Below are 18106 nucleotides of genomic sequence, written 5' to 3'. Positions count from 1 at the left end.
GAGTTAAAGCCCAGACAGACCCTTCTCATTCAGAATAAAGCATCAACTGGTTTTGTTGCCCAGAAGCTTCTGAATTGCTGTACAATTACAGCTCCAACCCACGACACCTGGGTTAAGTGACTCTCTCCGCTCCATCCCACTCACACCTTTAGCACATCTAAATATTCCCTCATTTTCTCATAAATTAAAAGCATCCACTTCTTCACGTCATATGGTCTTGATTAATTAAACTTTACAATCTAGGCATTGTTTTAATCATTAAGAATTGGGTCCATAGAGCTGCAAGACGAGCTTCAATAATCAAAACCCATCAAATCACTAACAATTTCTTCTGTATGTGCCCACCTGTGAATGCCGACTTCTTTCTCCCACTAATTTGCAACACTTTGGTTTTATTTCCTCCTCTTTTCGTGTTCTCTGTGTCTTCATTTCTCCCTCTCTTCAATTTTTTCAAATGTGTTTTATTTGAAGAAGCTCTTCCAATCATTCAGCCGGGTCTATGGTGGTTGTTCTGAGTGCGATCACGAATCATTCGTAAATCCAAAGCCACGTACGCACCCATTACACACAAAATTTCCGGTATCTTTCCCGTAATGGCTCTGCAGAACACACACCATTACCTCAATCCATGTGGAATTGCATTTGGTACACCTGGTAGTACCGCTTCAATCGGGAACATATATTTAAAAATCATTTCTGGAGAGTTGAAGTTTCAGACTGTTAAGAACATCATGACTACAGCAAGTACTTACAAATGGATCATTGTACTTCCTAATGAACAAAGCCTGTTGAAACACCAAACTACATGATTATTGCTTAATTTCTAGATGTGGATACACCTCATTGCCTCTCTGTACAGACTACACTTTGAAGCTGAAATAATGAACTACAGTGATTAGAGAGCAGCTTTCAAAGAGAACAAAAATTAGTGCCTTTTTATTAAATACCGGGGGGGGGGGACAGACCAACTTCAATGAGAAATAGCCCTTCAACACATCATTTTTCAAGACTTGTATATGTCCTAAATCACGTATGAACAATCCTCCCAAAGTGAACGTGACTATGCCTACACTGCAATTTAAGAACTTGTGCAGTTTTTTCCAAGTTCAAGGCTTAAACTTACACCTATCCCATGACAGCAGTACCTTATTTAAAACCAGCATTTTCATAAAACTTGCAAGCTATTATATACAGTGCAGGTATTAAAGCTTCAGAAGAATAATGTGTTTACCAAAAAGAGTCTCCCATGCACTCCAAAAAGCAAGTATTTTGGACAAAGAAAGTTGCTTTGCAAGCACCAGATTCAGATTTTCTGATTCTTAAGCTGAAATAGTTCCTGGAAATCCCACATCCATTAACACATCAGCTTCTCCCAGCAATGTTCTCAAAATAAATGAGACACCAGTTGCATTAGTATTACAAAAAAACCTCAGAAACAATCTTTTCAAACAATATCTTTTTTCCATTCCCTTCTCCCATCTTCACACATGCACGTGTGTTACATGGTGGGAAACTCAATTACAATACTATACAGAAAAACAAAAGAGCATTTAAAAGATAATCTAATTGAAACAAAGATTTTACAAACTTCCATAATATAAACCCAGTACTTTAATGTGTACACCACTGAAGTTGTATTAATGTATTTACCTGAATCTTGTTAAGAATTGGGCCACTGTGGGATACCTGGGCCAATTTGTAAAAAAGTTGAATTAAAAGCCTGGGGCTGTTCAGCAATGGCTTTTATTTCCAGTTTAAAGGCACATTTGCTTTCTTACCTAATTTATAGATTCATTATGTGCACTCACATGAGGTATTGTGCAAGGGAGCAGAGCTCAGGATCCTAACTTAAAACTCTTCAGTCTTGCTAATTATATAGAATTTATCTTCAGTATTTGTACAATGCTGATGGTGCAGACTATTTACATAGATGGTCTAGAAAAAACACTTGAAACAGCAGCTAAGTTTAAAAAAATCAAAAAGCAGTGAGCACAAATACACACATTACATGTTGCAGCATAGACATTGAGAATTAAATACTATGCTAAACGTGTATAAACATCAACTAAAAAGAATCTGTGTCTATAAAACATAAGTAAGGAGTCCAGCAAGGGTGGCAATGCCATTGGTAAATCTGATCCACTTTCCAGACCAGGGACAGGTACCGATACACTTCGGTTTTCAATTCAATCAAAGCAGAAGAAGAGCAAACTCACTCTGTTGTCCTGGCTAAAAAAGGAACATGTCCTAGCTTAGCTTCATCATGCCTGCACCCACAAATTGACTTAATTGTCAGCGGGGGATTATGAAATATGAAGTGACTCCGGCAGCGCTCAGGGGACACTCCCGAGGCTCGGTGTCTATAGCAAAGACACCAAGAACTATCCATCTCACTCTCTCCCCCAGGCAAAGCAGAACAGCCTTGATCTCTAAAAGAGGCAGACAAGAAAGAACAACAAAATTCAGCTTTCCTGGATGATTAGCACTGGCTCAAATAAGAAAAAGTGGGTTTAAATACATAGCACAGTTTCCCTGACTGCTTGTGCCCCTGGCTGCTGAAACCACAGGTTCAAGGTCATGATTTCAGACACTGATCTGCAGTTATGAGGCTACATCTGATAACAGCTCATAGTGGCCTTTTAGTGAGAGAAGGTAATGCCGTGGACGCTTCTCCTCTCTCATCCTTCTCCCCCAGAAGAAGGGTGGGAAGGTGAGAAAGGGAGGCTGCAGGCAACACAAGCTGCTCTGCTGGGTGCTGACCCTGAGAGGATGAGGACAGAAGGCGGTGGCAGCAGAGATCCTGCTAAACTATACTGTCTGGTCCAAATGGAGCCTCCTTCTCTGGAGACATTCAAACCCGCCTGGACACATTCCTGTGCGATCTGTTCTGGTGAACCTGCTTTAGCAGGTGGGTTGGACTGGATGATCTCCAGAGGTCCCCTCCAACCCCAACCGTGCTGTGAAATCCTGTCTTCAATTTGATGATGCCAACATGAAGGAAGATGAGAAGCCAGATAAACTCAACCCCTGGGACATGGGCACTAAGTAAGAAGTAAGGAACCAAAATGTTATGCTGTCGTTGATAAGAGTATATAATAGAGAGAAATACTCCCACCTGAAAACACCCTGTGTGCTGTCTGTCAGGGGATTCACTTTGAATTTGAGAAACACTTTTTATTTTAGTTTAATGTTATACTGGTGTTGGGAACTGGTCTGAACTAGAGCTGCAGCCTCTGAAGCTGTAAACTCATGATCGAAAGAGCCTTTGGGCTCTCAGCCCTAACAAAACACCAAGTTCGGGCATCCTAAGCAAGTTTATTTTTGCAGGAAAGGAGGTACAAAGTAGAGAAATCACTCTTTGTGGTGAGACAGCACCAATGCTGATCACTCAACTCTCTGAAACGCTGGATTTTGTCATCTTAAAAAAAAAAGAGAGAAAAGAAATAGGGAGAGAAACAGAACAAAACTATAATTAGCTGGGTCAGGGCCAAGGTTAGAACTGCTGCTGGGCAAAGCTCTGCTCTGACAAGGCAAAAATGATCAGGCCTCCAGCATTTGGAGATGCCTTCATCCAAGGGATCAAAGCAAAACTAAGAATTGCTGTATTTGTCCTAGTCCACCCTTCCCCCAGGGTAGATTCAGTTGTTTTATTTTTTTTAAGGTAATGACCAGCCTAAAAGAAAATTGTCACAGAGCCTCAAAAATAACAAGTCATGCATAAACTCTGGATTTCTGTTCGTTTTCCCAATATAGTTTAGTGAACTCCGCAGGCAAAACCCACCATTTTTCACTGACTGACTATTCGGAAAGTCATTATAAACATTGATTTTAATTTCAGAAAGAGTAATATCAAGACTTGTATATACAGAAATTCAGAGTTAGTCAAGTAGTGACCTGGACCATACTGCCCAATGTAATCACTTCAAAATGGATGGAACCCAACAGGATGAAAAACCAGAGTTTCTCTGAAATAGGCTATAAACCACAAATTCTTAGAAATGTAAAGGAAATGAGTTGCCAGTTAATATTGTCTAGCACATCAAGTCACTGGGAAGACTTACATCCCTCTATAACCTGGTTTGATGGAGATGAAAGCAATACCATCTCTTCCTTAAATAAAAAGTTATTTCACATGACACAAGAGTACAGTTCTCTTGAAAAAGCAATATGGTTCACACTTCAAATTTAAAAGCATTTCTAACACAGATTTGCAATGCAAACCATTCTAAATACAAATCAAATGTAGCTGACAGAGCCATCTTTTTGATGCAGCCTACAACCAGGCATACCAGATATTAACTACTTCTATTTATTACTCTGCAGGAACCAACTTTAAAGCATAAAATGAAGGTGCTGCAGAGACACAGTTAAGTGATTCATGTTGTACAGCAGATTAAAGTTACTGCAGTGTAGACATGCAGGTGACAGAAGAGAAAAGGAGCAGTAATCCCAAAGTTTTCCGAGTCATTGTTTTTCCACAAACATCAACTATTCAAACACAAGAGGCAATAAAAGCCTCGGGCTTCAAGGCATCACTGCTGAAACCATCTGAGAGCAAGGGCCATCACAAGGTAACTCCTACATGAGCCAAGTCATCTCTTCTTTATGAGTCTGCCCACCCTCCCGTACAGCTCAGAGGAGAAAGAGCAAAACTCCAAATAGCTCCTCTGCAGCAAAGGGGACAGTATTTGGGACAGGGTACCCCAAAGAAGGCAAGAACAGTACCACCCGTTTCCCCTCGTGACCATCCAAGCGCATTGTGCAAGTGACAATCCAGGCAGGAGATATTAAAACCATGTTTGAACATTCTCGTCACCTTCGAGTGCGAATTTTACAGGAATCCGAAGCACAGAGGAACACCGGTAGCTCGATGTCACACTGTTCTGAAGAAACCATAGGATTTTACAGCACCGTCAATACTATAATTAAACCAATTGCCACATCCATCCAAACAACACAGCATGGTTCAGAAACAACTCTGAACAACGGCATATAAACATACAAGTGTCTATTATTTGCACATGATGCAAACAACACTTGCCATTGTGCCTGGATTAACAAGCAAATACTGCCTTCACAAGCCTCCGACGTGCTTTGATGTGTATTTAGCTGCTATTACTGATTTTCATGGCTGTGACAGCAGGTCACACAAAGGGGTTTGGAGTCCAGATTTTTAAAGCCAACCTGCACCCTTGATCGTGATTTTGAAGCGAGAGACATGCTGAATTCCTAAAGAAAGCCACTTCTGGTTTTGCAACAGAAATGTTTTTTCCTTGTGTCAGAAAAGTTGCTTTCTAACAGCCATAGGTCAAAACAAAACCTAAACTGCATTTCACAGTCCATAACTATTTATGTAACAAGTAACAGACTGTATTTCAAGTGACTAGTGTTTCTGAAAAGCTTTCTGAAAACCTACAGCAAATGGCAAGGCACTAAGCAAATCTGATATTGTAACCAAGGGTAGAAGACACAGCATCAGTCTTCTCGTCAGCAGCTAAGAGAATTAAGCAAAGGCAATGCCTCTTGCCAAAGGAAAAGGAAACAGACAGGGTTAGTCAGATTTTTTTATCCCCTTTTCTGCATCTACTGTTACATGAGATAAGCCTAAAGTTCTCTTGCTCCAGTCAGTAGACCATCCCTATTCAATACTTAACTGCATATATTTAATGGGATTATGTTTTGCATAGAAATACTAATTCTCACACTAACCTCACTGTGCTACTTACACTAAGTTGAGCTACTATCTGTACAAGCCCAGAACAACCTAGTCCATCCCAATGTGTTTATACTTACAACATAAAGGTACCAAAAGCAAACATACATCAGGACAGAGAAGTGTGAGGGGGCAACATTAACACTACACAGATAATCTCAGCCTACCACTGACAAGATTTTGTAAGTATTGCAGAGAGAGAAGAGACTTTAAAAAGTCTTCTCTTGCATCTTAATGCTTTTCAATTACTAGAAACTTGACTGCTTTAGGGTTTTTTTTAATGCAAAAGCTTGAAAAAGCACCATGCTGTCTGCCTATCTTGACTGAGAACATACTGTTGCAACTATTGGCTTAAAAAAACCACAATCCTTCAGATAATCCCCCCCCAAGTCCTGATTAAAAGTGGATTTAATATTATGAAATGAAGCATAACTGTTCAAGACAACCTGGAGTTGTCTCTTAGACCGCATTGCTCCATCAGTGCACTCAAGATGACAGTTCCACTGTCGGATGTTGGATGAGACAGGCTGAAAGCAAGGTCCTTCCTAAATATACTCCTCTGTGAAGTAAAACAGATGCTTACAGTTCTTTCAAACCACGTCTGCCTCCTGCTCTATTTCAAATACACACTAACACACATGCAATGAAACGGAGTAGACATTTAATAAGCATGAGCCATATCGACGGCCCATCCAACAAGCAGCCTTACAACACATGTATTTTGTTTCCTCTGCTTAAGCCATTACTGATTTTATGTCCAGGAAAATTAAGGTGTACAGGCTAAAAGCAGCTTCACGATACCAGAGGCACTATTGCCACCTGCTGTCAGAAAGTGCTCATGGCATCCACGACACTTCATACATCATAACTCAAGCGTAAAGACTTTGAAGAAATCCAGCTTTGCAGGTGTTTTGCCTCTACGTTGCTAGCTTTCTCTAGAAAATGAACACACAAAAAAGGTCCAGTGTAACCATGGCATGAAGGATCAATAACCACACTGGTCTGATGGTTAGACAAGTCCACACCACATTCCTGGAACACAGGAAGGAAGTTTCTGCGAACAGGAGCAGGGAGTTTAACTTACCACCTGTTCCAACCACAAAGAATAAAATACAGCAGTGTGTGAGGGTGAGGACAGAGAAGCTAAAAAAGCAAGAGATACAGTGAAAGGCCTGACATTTCACAGCCTGTAATACTGCTCTTAATTACTGCACATTGCTAGAAACATGGATCTGCAGCAGAGCACACACAGCTCTGGCTGCCCTGCTTGCAACACGCACAGTCCTTGGTCTTAGGGAGATAAAATCTGCCAGGTTTGAGTGGCCAAGCACAAACCTGAGAAGCAGAGATCAAGTGAAAGCACAAACACTACAATACAGTGAGCTACTTCTAAACCTGACAAGTCACAACTGATACAAGTAGTGTCCTCTTCTCCCACTCATTCCTTTTCTACTCCAGGAAGTGTCAGTCATTGGAAACATTTTATTTGTATTCATAAGCCTCCTAAGCAGTTTCTTTTTTTTTTTTTTTATGAACAACAGTATCAGCGACACACAGTTTATACAGACAGTTATTGCCTCAGGGAGCCAGAAAGAAAGAGACAATAAATGGGTTCAACAATGGATGCACAAAGAAACAAGGAGAACATATTTGTCAAGGTAAAACACACTATGGCCTGAAACATCAACACTGATGAAGACCAGATTGTTCAATAAATTCACGTACCATAGATCATCAGGTTAGATTAGGCGACTAAAATGTCTACCTTGCCCATTTTATATTACATTATCAGAAGACTAAAATATTATGCTCAATCCAGTCAGAGGAGATAGTTGGTCACCTAACTTTGTGCCAAGGTGTTTCATAGAACGGTTTGGGTTGGAAGGGACATTCAAAGACCATTTAGTTCCCACCCTTGCCATGAGCAGGGACATCTTCCCCTGGACCAGGCTGCTCAAAGCCCTCTCCGGCCTGGCCTTGAGCACTCCCAGGGATGTGGCATCCACAGCTTCTCTGGGCAGCATGTTTTAGATATCAGATACTTGGATATCCTGCACCCTCATCTCATTCTACTCAGATTTCTGTGCCCCCATGGAATAACATGGGAAGTCAAACAGCATAGTCTAAACTTCAACTTGCTGCGCATCTGGTGCCTCTGTCCACAAACTGCTAGTTTAAGGAGCCTTTTGAGTTAATTGTTCCAATGGAAAGTATATTTTCTTCTCTACTGCTTTTGAGGCACTGACACACCCAGAGCCACCTCTGCCAGCTGAGCAACACAGCTGTAAGCACACTGGTAGAATATATTATAATAGCATCCTGGAAACACTTCACCACAATTAATTTCCCTCTCCCAAAGCACCCCAGAACGAGGAAAAGTAGTTCATTCACACTACGCATCTGCAGCACTGCCAATCCTTTCTTTCATTGTTTAAGTTTTGAATTATACTGATTATACCTGGGATATTTTCAAATAATATCATGACCATCCTTGTTACAGTGCAATTCTGAGTGAGTCTCCTCAATCTTCAGCCTTTGCTACATCCTTAGAACAAATGGTGTTTGAGTAAGAGAACAGATGAAGTACCCACCTAAATGAAACTGCACCTCCAGCCATACTTATCTTTGGTTTCATTCTCTTGATCACTGTCACTTCACACAGATTTTTAGTTTTCATCCAAATGAGCATTACACTAAAGGGAAGAACTACACTGAAATGAGGTTCTACATAAAGCATTGGGCAAGCTTAACCATGTCTACTACTCACCAGGCGCATTTAAAGTATTTCCCACAGAAAGCAGTAATAAACTCATGGATGCCATGACTGAGAATGACCAATTCCCTCAACTACTAACATTGATTTTTCTGATGAAAAACTGGGGACCACATATGAATTAGTCTGGGGCTTTACACTGAAGTATAATTGGACCAACTGTAAATTAACTTGAGAAACCTTTGATTAACACCACAGTTTGCTCACATTCAAGATGAAAACCAAATTAACAACAATTTGTTAGCATTATTGGTTCTACTCCTAGAGGAAAAGACAACAGTTTAAGTCAAATTGGCAGATGCCAGATGACTCCATGCAAGAAATTTCAATACGAGCTTTCAGTTTTCCTGTATGTACACTGGAGATAAAAACATTTCAAATGTGTTAACAAAACATGCTACTAGACATTAAACTCTCTAAGGAACTTCCACCAGCATAAGCAATGATTTACTTTTACTCAGTTGGAAATAAAATAAAATAAAATAAAATAAAATAAAATAAAATAAAATAAAATAAAATAAAATAAAATAAAATAAAATAAAATAAAATAAAATATCCTGTGCAAAAATCATACAAGCAACTTAAGTGCAGATTTTACATTTTGTTGATTCCACTTTCAATAGCAGAAATACTTTAACACTTTAGTTAAGTGATTTATTTTTAAAGTGAATGAAGAGTTGAAAAATCATTTCAAATAAACTCCAGATTTAGAACTACTGGTCACCGTAAAATAAAAAGAGAGAAAGTATATGCACAATTCTAGCTCAAATATCTTCATAATATTCACACAGGCCACTTCTGAAATAATTTCTACTTCGCAAGCTATAAGATGAAAATTTCGTGTGATAAATTAAGTTGCCAGATGAAATGGATTAGCAATCAGTGAAACTGCCTGATGTCAGATCTGTTCCAGATTAGAATCCATCCTTTTTCCCCACCTGTTCATTAAGCACCAAGTTCAAGGCAAATGCAGTGACTGATTGCACATTAACAAGCTGTTTATGTGGAAAGGCATAGTTCAGCCACTATCTATACTTACACACTCGTTTAAGCATAATTCACTGATAATATATTCAGTTCCCAGCTTCAATACATAGTACTTCTAGCTTGATGTGTAATTTTGGACTTGAGAAAAATGGGATGCCTCACAAAATTAAACAATCAGATTATACTTCAAGGTCAAGGCCAGGGAGAATGAAGAAAAAATACCCCAGAAGAAAAACTGCTGCTATCTCCAGTTAAAACTGAGGAAGATATTGCTTTTACACTGAAATACTTAAACACAGCTGTGAAGTCAGAAGCCTGAGGGAGAAAAGGCATATTTCATTAGGGAAAGTTGAGACTTAATAAGGAAATGGCTATTTCGTCCTCTAATTTGAGTCATGCAGAGGCTCCAGTTGAAACCAGTCCCACAAGGAGCAAAGCAAACGTAGCATATTCAAATCCAAACGTTTTCCAGTTCCACACGCTTCCAGAACTGGGCCAGGGAGGTGGAGCAGGAGCAGGAGTGTTCCAAACTAATTCGCTCTCTGAAAACACCCTTGCCTCTTACAGCGAGCAAGAAATCCTCCCCCCCACGTACCCTCCCCCCTTCACTTGTCTGGCCCTGCACAATACGCCCAGAAGCCAAGAAACCCGTGTAGCATGTCCGCCAAACCAGCATCCCCAGCTGTAGTCACCCACTGCAGCCATGGAGATGGTTTCCACAGAGGAAACCTCTTCTTGAACAGTATGAGGGTCAGTAACTAAATTCCAGCAGAGGTTGGTGAAAAAGTGGTTTAATTATTTTCTCCACTAACTCTTTTCACTACTTATCAGAGTAAGATTTTCCTTCCCATTTGCTGTCACATAAGGAAAAAATATTCCCTTTAAAAACTGATAGTTTCTCCCCAGATTCGCGAGGATTAGAGATGATTCCAGCACTCAAATAGTTTAAAGGGAGCCACCTAGTTGCTCTAACTGTAGCAACAGTAATTGGTAACTTAGGAACAACACTATAGATTACCAGAAATATCTACTTAACCATAACCAATCACCTTCCTTTTTCCTGTAGTTTGAAGGTTTCTGTTCAGTTCCATACTTTTGTACCAATATCCAACAACACTTTTCAAAGCTAAGAAGAAATAACATTTCTTTTAGTGTTCTGCAAGTCATCCTCCTCCCTCCAATCAAATAAAAATACGGATAATCCTTTGTTCCCCACCTAATCGTCTCCCCTCGATCCTGCTCCTAGTAAAAACCTCACAAGCACATTAATATATGCTTTATTATCCTAAAACCTGGCCGGTAAGATTTATTAAGAAGTGAGTGAATACCTGAGGTCAATAACGATGAACTACTGTTTAAGGTGTTATCGGGTACACAGACATCACATCCACTGTGAACATGCGACTTCTTTATCCATTTCTGATTTAAGAGTTACCGCATAGGATATAAATAGCAACGTAGTTTTCCCTATATTTATTAAAACTGCATAGGAACTTCAGTATTTACTGCTTAGTCGATAAAATAAATACTGCGGTGGGGTGGTATTACACATTTTCTCAGCTTAGTATTTCAATGTTATCTGAAACTATTTTTCTCACATAGCCCATTTGGTCCACACAAATGTTTTCTATCAGGAAATGCCTGCAGAGCGAATAAAACTTGTGTTAAAACAGCTGACATGAACAGGGCAAAGGGACTAAACCACCTCCCCTTGTCCCTCCCCTAAACACACACCCCAAAAAAAACTCCCATGAGTTATATGGAAGTCAGATAATCAGTTGTGGTTATGTGGCTCCCAGGTGCTTGAAGCACTTTTGGCATCAGGATGAAGTGACATCCAGGAATATTTTATTTGTTAAAAAAGGCCAGTTACCATGGATTTATGCAGTACGTGCCTCAAGAAGAGCCTGTACACATTCTTACAAGTGTAGTACTGAAAGACCAGAGAAGAATATAGGAGCAAAAATCAGATTTTTGTACAAATCTTGCCTGAGTCCTTAAAAAGGGGGGGAAGGAAACTAACAAAACAGGACACCTTAGGCAAAACATGAAGTTAAACTATTATTTGTCTGCAATACAAACAGTAACAGGGAAGTTTTAGGGAACTATTCTGGGAGGATAACACATTTTCAGAAGTAAATAATTGACATCTTTTTTAGCAAAATGGCACATCAGCTCCCTTTTCCAGCTACCTTCTCCATCACACATCTCAGGTTAAATCACTCTTCAGAAACCACAAAAATAGATCCTCACTTTGATCACGAATGATTTCAAAGCAGCTGTTTTAACATGGCTGTTTTGACAACGAGCAAAAAGACAAACTTCTCCACCATTTCCATGGTTGTCCTCTTTCACCAGAAAATATTTGTAAAACATTTTTGAAAAGTGAATAACGTTCAGTTTGTCTGCTAAAGTCTAGCAGAAAACGGGATCTTTTTGTAGTAGTGCTCTTCAGCGATAGCTTCGTATTTAGCTGTGTAAGATCACCATTAACACCCTTTCTAGCAAAAACGAGAAATCTGGTTATCAATTTAACTGTTATTTAGGTAGGAGAAATTCAAATAGGAAATAGAATTCAGAGCATAAGGTAAACTACTAAATCTAAGAGAAGTATTTGTGTAGCAAAAATCCCTCAGCTTTTGCATAAATAACATGGATCTTTAACCAAAACATCCTCCTTCTCATTTAGCTTTCCAGATTTAAATTTAACAGTAAGTTTTAAAAGTTTAACTTCAAAAGGAAAATAACCAAAACCCCCAAAACCCCACTGAAATTATGATCAAATCAAAGGAGTACACTTAAAATTTAATTACTGCATTAACATATAGAGAATATTTGGTTTTTCAATGTAACTGTAGGCTAGTAGTTTAATCTAGGCATATTAGCACGTCATAATAGTTCACATACTATGCACTTAAGGAGCTATAAGAGATTACAGAAGAAAAGGGCCAGAAGAATCTCAAAAATCACCTTTACCAATATCCTGACCTAGGCCTGCTGCTACCTATCAGCCTGACACAGCAAAGTATAATATCATTGTCCCTTCCAATAAGTAATTTCGCCAAGATGTAATCTGAATTTCTCATTAAACCCAAATCCAACTCTTCTTTAACTGACCTACAGAAGACAACAGCAGAAACAACTTCCTTCTTTTTGCTAAAAGCCTTCCAGATACTTGAAGGGTATTCATGTCTCTCTTTCGGTCTTTCAACCTCAGTTTCATTGTGTTGTTTTGAGTGGTCTTTAATCCTTTCCTCAAACTTACATATTAATATATGTTGATTTTAATTGGGTTCTATTTTTTATTTCTATTCTGATAGATGCATTCCTTATCAGGATGGCAGGCAAGTTTGCAAGTAGATAATGTCATCAGCAGTCTGCGATATAGGTTTTTGGATACTTCACGAGAAAGGGAGAAAACCCCTTTAAATCAATAAAATAAAAGCATTTCTATTCCAAAACTAACCCGCAACTAGTTCCAGCCTGTAATTCAAGGGAGACCTATAAACAAAGAGAATCTAAATATAAATCCAGACAAGTATGCTAATATTGACTCACTGTAGAGTAATAAAATCAGAAAGCGAGCGAGAGCACAACTGGAAATGTCATCTTGAAAGAATAAGAGGGAAAAAATTGGAAGATTAAAGCTTCAGAGGCCTCGCCAACACAGCGAGGAGAGAATCACTTTACATGGATGCTACTGTATTGTTTGTCTGTAACTTAGGAAGGCTTTTGTGCATCAGTAAACTAGAATATTAATTTTAAACTTTCACATAGAAATACCATCCTCATTACTTGTTGGAGTGAAAAATAATGCATTTTGTGATAACTAAAGATTCTACCCGTACTTCACAAAACCCACTGGCGTGTCTCCACTGGAAAGCGGAGAGTCACGCAGAGATAGACATCATTAAACAATCCAATAGAGTCTGTTAAATGACTTCTAAACTGTATAAGCAAACATGTCTACACTCTTCACAGACATGAGCCAGCATCCCCACACAGCTTTTTACTGTAGCAAGCAAGCACATCAATTTTGGCCAATACAACCTCGGGAATCTCTACACTTTTATTCAATCACAGAGAGGATACTGCAGTATGTTGCCCTCCAATAAATGGATACTACCAAAAATTAATTCTTGAAAATGAATCAATACTCCTAAAAACAAAGGACAATGCTAGCCAAATACAAGGGGGAAAAAATTTGCAGCCTCAGGACACACAAACCATAACTCTTTTTCAGGTGGGGAGCGCAGGCAAGATTTGGCTGTGGCGTGTGTTTAGGGAAAAACCTTCACACTGTATTTCCCAACCAGCTACATTAGGTTATTATCATCTAACATACAAAGGAATTAACTGCACGGGCTTTTCCTCCCACTTTTGTTACAAGAAGATGATGCTATGCACACTTCTTCACCTCAGTTGCGCACATGGAGACGTGGTCACTAAGCAAGAAATAGAACTAAAACATTTACTGCTCTGTAGGTCATCAGCAAAAATTTGAAAAGTATCATCTCCCTACAAGAAAGCAAACAGTCAAACCACGTAAAACAGAAATCCAGTTTTCCTACTACCTTATTCTTAAGGTTTTCACATTACCCAGCCCACAAATGGCTTGATTTATAAAAACAGATTGGAATGTACTGCAGTAGCTTAGTATCGAAGTTCAGTCTTCTACAATTTAAAGTGTGAAGCCTCAGTTACTCAAGTCAAAAGACAAACATGAGATTGTTATTTTTCTCTTGGTGACCATGCTGTTGAAGTTTCACAATAATCCTTGTCACAGTAAAGGCACACGGGAGAACAGACGCAATATAGAGAAGCTGAGAAAAAATATGTCGTTTCCAACAGATATCCACAGGGCATACAAGTTTTATGCAACTTTAAGTTCAAACTTCCAATGTGGCACTATAAAGGATTTTCAAGACTTAACAGTGTAAAATATTTAACCACCTACCAGCATTAACGATGGCATCGACCTCAAGCAGCGTAATGTCACCTCGATAAAGAGACACTTTCTCGCTCAGACTTCTCTTCCCCTGCAGATCATCTTTACCATCTTCACCTACAAACAAGAAAGCAGTAAAACCAGACAATAAACGTGAGTCTGAGATCACTATTCAGAAGTTCAGAGCAGGACTCAACAGTTCCAGTGACACTGTTGCTGTCAGACTGTTGCAGTTTTCAGTTTCACCTCCAGAGGGCACCGAGAACACACAAAGATACCAGCATTTCCCATAAGGAAAAGGAAAACAACAAAATAGAAAATAATAAGGGGAAAAGGGAATCAAACCACAAAACAAACCTCACCATCTACTTGCTTTTTATTTGTTTTCCAATAAAGGCTACTATGAAGCACTGATTTCTTGTTCATGTATCATTTCATTGAAATACACACACACACACATATTTTTTGGAGCTTGATTCATCAAATAATTTTCTTTGCTAACCACAAGGGTCCAAATTACAAAATAGGAAGAATTAGTTAAAATAACTCTCCTACTGAAGCGATGATTTATTCAATTCAGAATTATTCTGAATGCGCACAAGAACACACAAGCATGCTGTTTGCCAACAGCCCCCAAATTTACAACCAGCTCTGGCAGCAGGTAGAAGAAAAAACCTGAATGAAAACACCAGCAAGTTTTAACTTGAGCTTTGCCATCTGAAATTGCGCATCAAGAAGTAGGGGGCAAAGACAAAACATATGAATCTTTCAAAAGATTCATTACTAAACAATGTTATAATACGTCCCTTATTCCAGTAAACTCTTATTTTTTGCATCACCAATTGACTTCATTTGTATCATAATCTATATAAGTGTTCAGTTACCTCAAACACTTCTACAGACACATATTTGCTAAAAGCATAACACAGTCTTGCGTTGTTAGATAACCACATCATTAGCAAGGAACTAATGAGAGAAGGTAACATTGCCTAATTAATTTAAAAAAATAGTAATAATAAAAAAATCATCTTCAACACAAGCCAAGTCTAAAGAGGTTCATATATTGACCAGAAACAGAACTGAACTGCTAACATAAAAACTTAAATGGAAAATGGTTCCCAATCTTCAAAACAAGTGACATTTTGTTTTTAAGGAAAAAATCCTGAGATTTACTGAGAAGGTAAGAGTCCAAACAAATCTGTCCCCCTAGTTTTCACATCATCCTTTATTTTAATCTGTTTCCACAAATTTGAGTATAGCTCGTCCAATTTGTCAGCACCACAAGCAACCATAGGTGTTCTAACTTCAGTACAAAGGACCAGTACCAGAAGTCATCGTTTATCTCAACCACCCCAAAAATAAACAGTCCAATTCTACTTGAGATCGGCTGCCACATGCCTAGTGCAAAATCCACGTCTCCCCCACCAAAAGATACATTGCCGCTGCGACTGAACAGCACAAAGTTGTCTTGTATTCAAGCGTCTCTAATTCAGGAGTTTAATTGATGTATTTGGCTCCTCTAGTGACTATTCCATTGCCACCAGATCACCCGCAGCATCTGAGCCAAAGCAAAGAAAGTGTTTCTGTGGAAAGTTTTGATTTTCATATTAAGATCTGCATATCACTTTAACCTACAAGTTATGCTGTTCATCCATTTTTCTGCAGAAGGTAACCATTGCAATTAGCTGTTGAGCTGTATTAAAATAAAAATCAGCCCCTGTGACCAATTTATAGAGTCCAATTTGTTATCTGCTTTCATGTTAACTGCGTTCTGCCAGCAAGCAGGACAGTAGTTTTCCCCATCCCTCCCCAGTGAGAATCCAACTGGAGCTCCACCACATTTAAATGCACACCATCATTCTACACCTTCTGCCCGAGTTTTTGCAACGCCAGTTAACATCAAATTAAACATGTTGAGTTCTCAAACTATTTAAATAGAAAAGTACAGTTTAGATACTACAGTATTTGTTTCAATATTTCAAAAAAAAAAATCCACCGGAAGATACCACACACACACAAAAAGCTAATTCTCATTATCCCTGATTTCTGAGTCAGAGGGAAAGCAGAGAGAGTCCCTTAGTGAACTCACCAGCAAGGTCATCTCGCTCTTTCTGCAGAGTGGCACACAACACGACGTTGCCCACACGGGCGCTGCCTCCTGATTTTCTACCCTCCACAGTCTTCACAAGCCTGCTTCTAGTTCTCGCTCTTTGCAAATACTGAGTATTTCCTGTGTGTCATTCTCCTGAGACTCCTTCCCCGGGGGAAAAGCATCAGTAAATTCACTGCACAACACTCCTATATGATCTACCACATCCTCTTCAGCAAGCTCCTCACCTGCTCCATAGTTATTGGAAGAGCCCTGATGGCTATTGTCTTTAATACAGTTCAGCAGTAAGAGCATATGCTGTCTTGTACATATTTGATAGATTACCCCTATTTCTTCCCATAAAAGTCTGATTTAACAGAGGATTTGAGCCTGCACTTTGTTTCGGTCTGGTTGTTCTAGAAGGATGCTCCATGCTGATGGACGCAGTAGAAAGCTGAGTCTCGTTCGCAATCAAAGATACTCAACAAATCTACTGATATGCTGCTGATTACAAAAGTAATCCCAGTATGATACCAATAGTTGTAGGAGAGAGAACTGATTTTCTTTTGCCATCTGTTAGACCTCTAGGGCTGGCAGACAACATTTCCTAACAAGAACTGATACCTGATTTGGGATATTTTCTTCCCCTGTAGTCAACTTTGTCATCCTGGCAGGGACAGCAAAGTCATTCCCAGTTGTTACAAATCATTCACTTCCCACCTTCGTCTCCCATCTCTCTTCACCACACGTGTTTTTCTCTGCTTCTTGGATTAAAAAAAAAACCTGCACTCACCTACTTCAAGATCTCTTCCCAAGGTAATGATGAAGCTCAGATCTGTGAATAAGCGTGGTTAGTCCTCAAATATGCTCAAGAAGCTCAAATGCTGTAGGTATCACCCTATAATTCATGGCACCGTAACTCAGCAAGGACAAACCAGCAGTTCCAGGGCACTGTGTTTCAGGAAGGACACACACCATGTGTACATACTAGCACATTAATACAAATCCTAGCAGTGACAGATTTACCTTGCACTTGCAGCAGAATATTTCTTGCTCTCATTAATGAAACAGGTTTACATACATCCTCAGGAAATAAACCCTCTGAAGCGGTTGCTATGTAACCTAGTCTTCAAAATACAAACCAGGAGTACTTAGACTCAAAGGTTTAAGTTTTTAGAAATAAGAAAGCCTGCTTGGCAAGCAAATCAAAACTTTAGAGTCTGTTTCCATACTGGTTGTCCAGAATGCACCTTAAAGGCAGAGCAGCTGGAAAACCAGGAAAATTCACATATATTCTAATTGCCTCCAAAAAAGAATACCACACACACAAACTAAACCCACACTGCATCAAGGCAACAACAAAGTTCACCTCAGTTTTAGATGGAGGGATCACAGACTCCAAGAGAAGAAGATATTTTATTCTGTCTGTGGTTGCGAATATGAGAAGATTTCAGGATAAAGAGACAAGCAGAATAAGAGACTGAATTTTCTGAAGTACCTCCTCAGCAATTCCAACATAACTACAGCTAAATTTAAGAGGCACTAGAAGGTTTTTAAGATTATCCAGCTGGGCAGCGAAGATTGCCCAGAAGGAAG

The 18106-nt window shown here is 39.2% G+C and overlaps 1 protein-coding gene across 3 annotated transcripts in view; it reads right to left on the bottom strand.

Annotated features, from left to right (window-relative positions):
- The window catches only part of MACROD2 (mono-ADP ribosylhydrolase 2), an 854364-nt gene that overhangs the window by 816151 nt on the left and 20107 nt on the right, over positions 1 to 18106 (bottom strand). For all 3 annotated transcript variants that reach the window (XM_071805688.1, XM_065835172.2, XM_065835173.2), the window contains exon 3: positions 14431 to 14538. In XM_071805688.1, coding sequence (XP_071661789.1) covers positions 14431 to 14538 — 108 coding nt within the window. The remainder of the gene's footprint in view (positions 1 to 14430; positions 14539 to 18106) is intronic.

Source organism: Patagioenas fasciata, chromosome 3 (assembly GCF_037038585.1).
Source record: "Patagioenas fasciata isolate bPatFas1 chromosome 3, bPatFas1.hap1, whole genome shotgun sequence".
Classification (NCBI taxonomy): domain Eukaryota; kingdom Metazoa; phylum Chordata; class Aves; order Columbiformes; family Columbidae; genus Patagioenas; species Patagioenas fasciata.
Note: the sequence above shows the minus strand (reverse complement) of the source record. Positions and strands in the feature narration are given on the sequence as shown.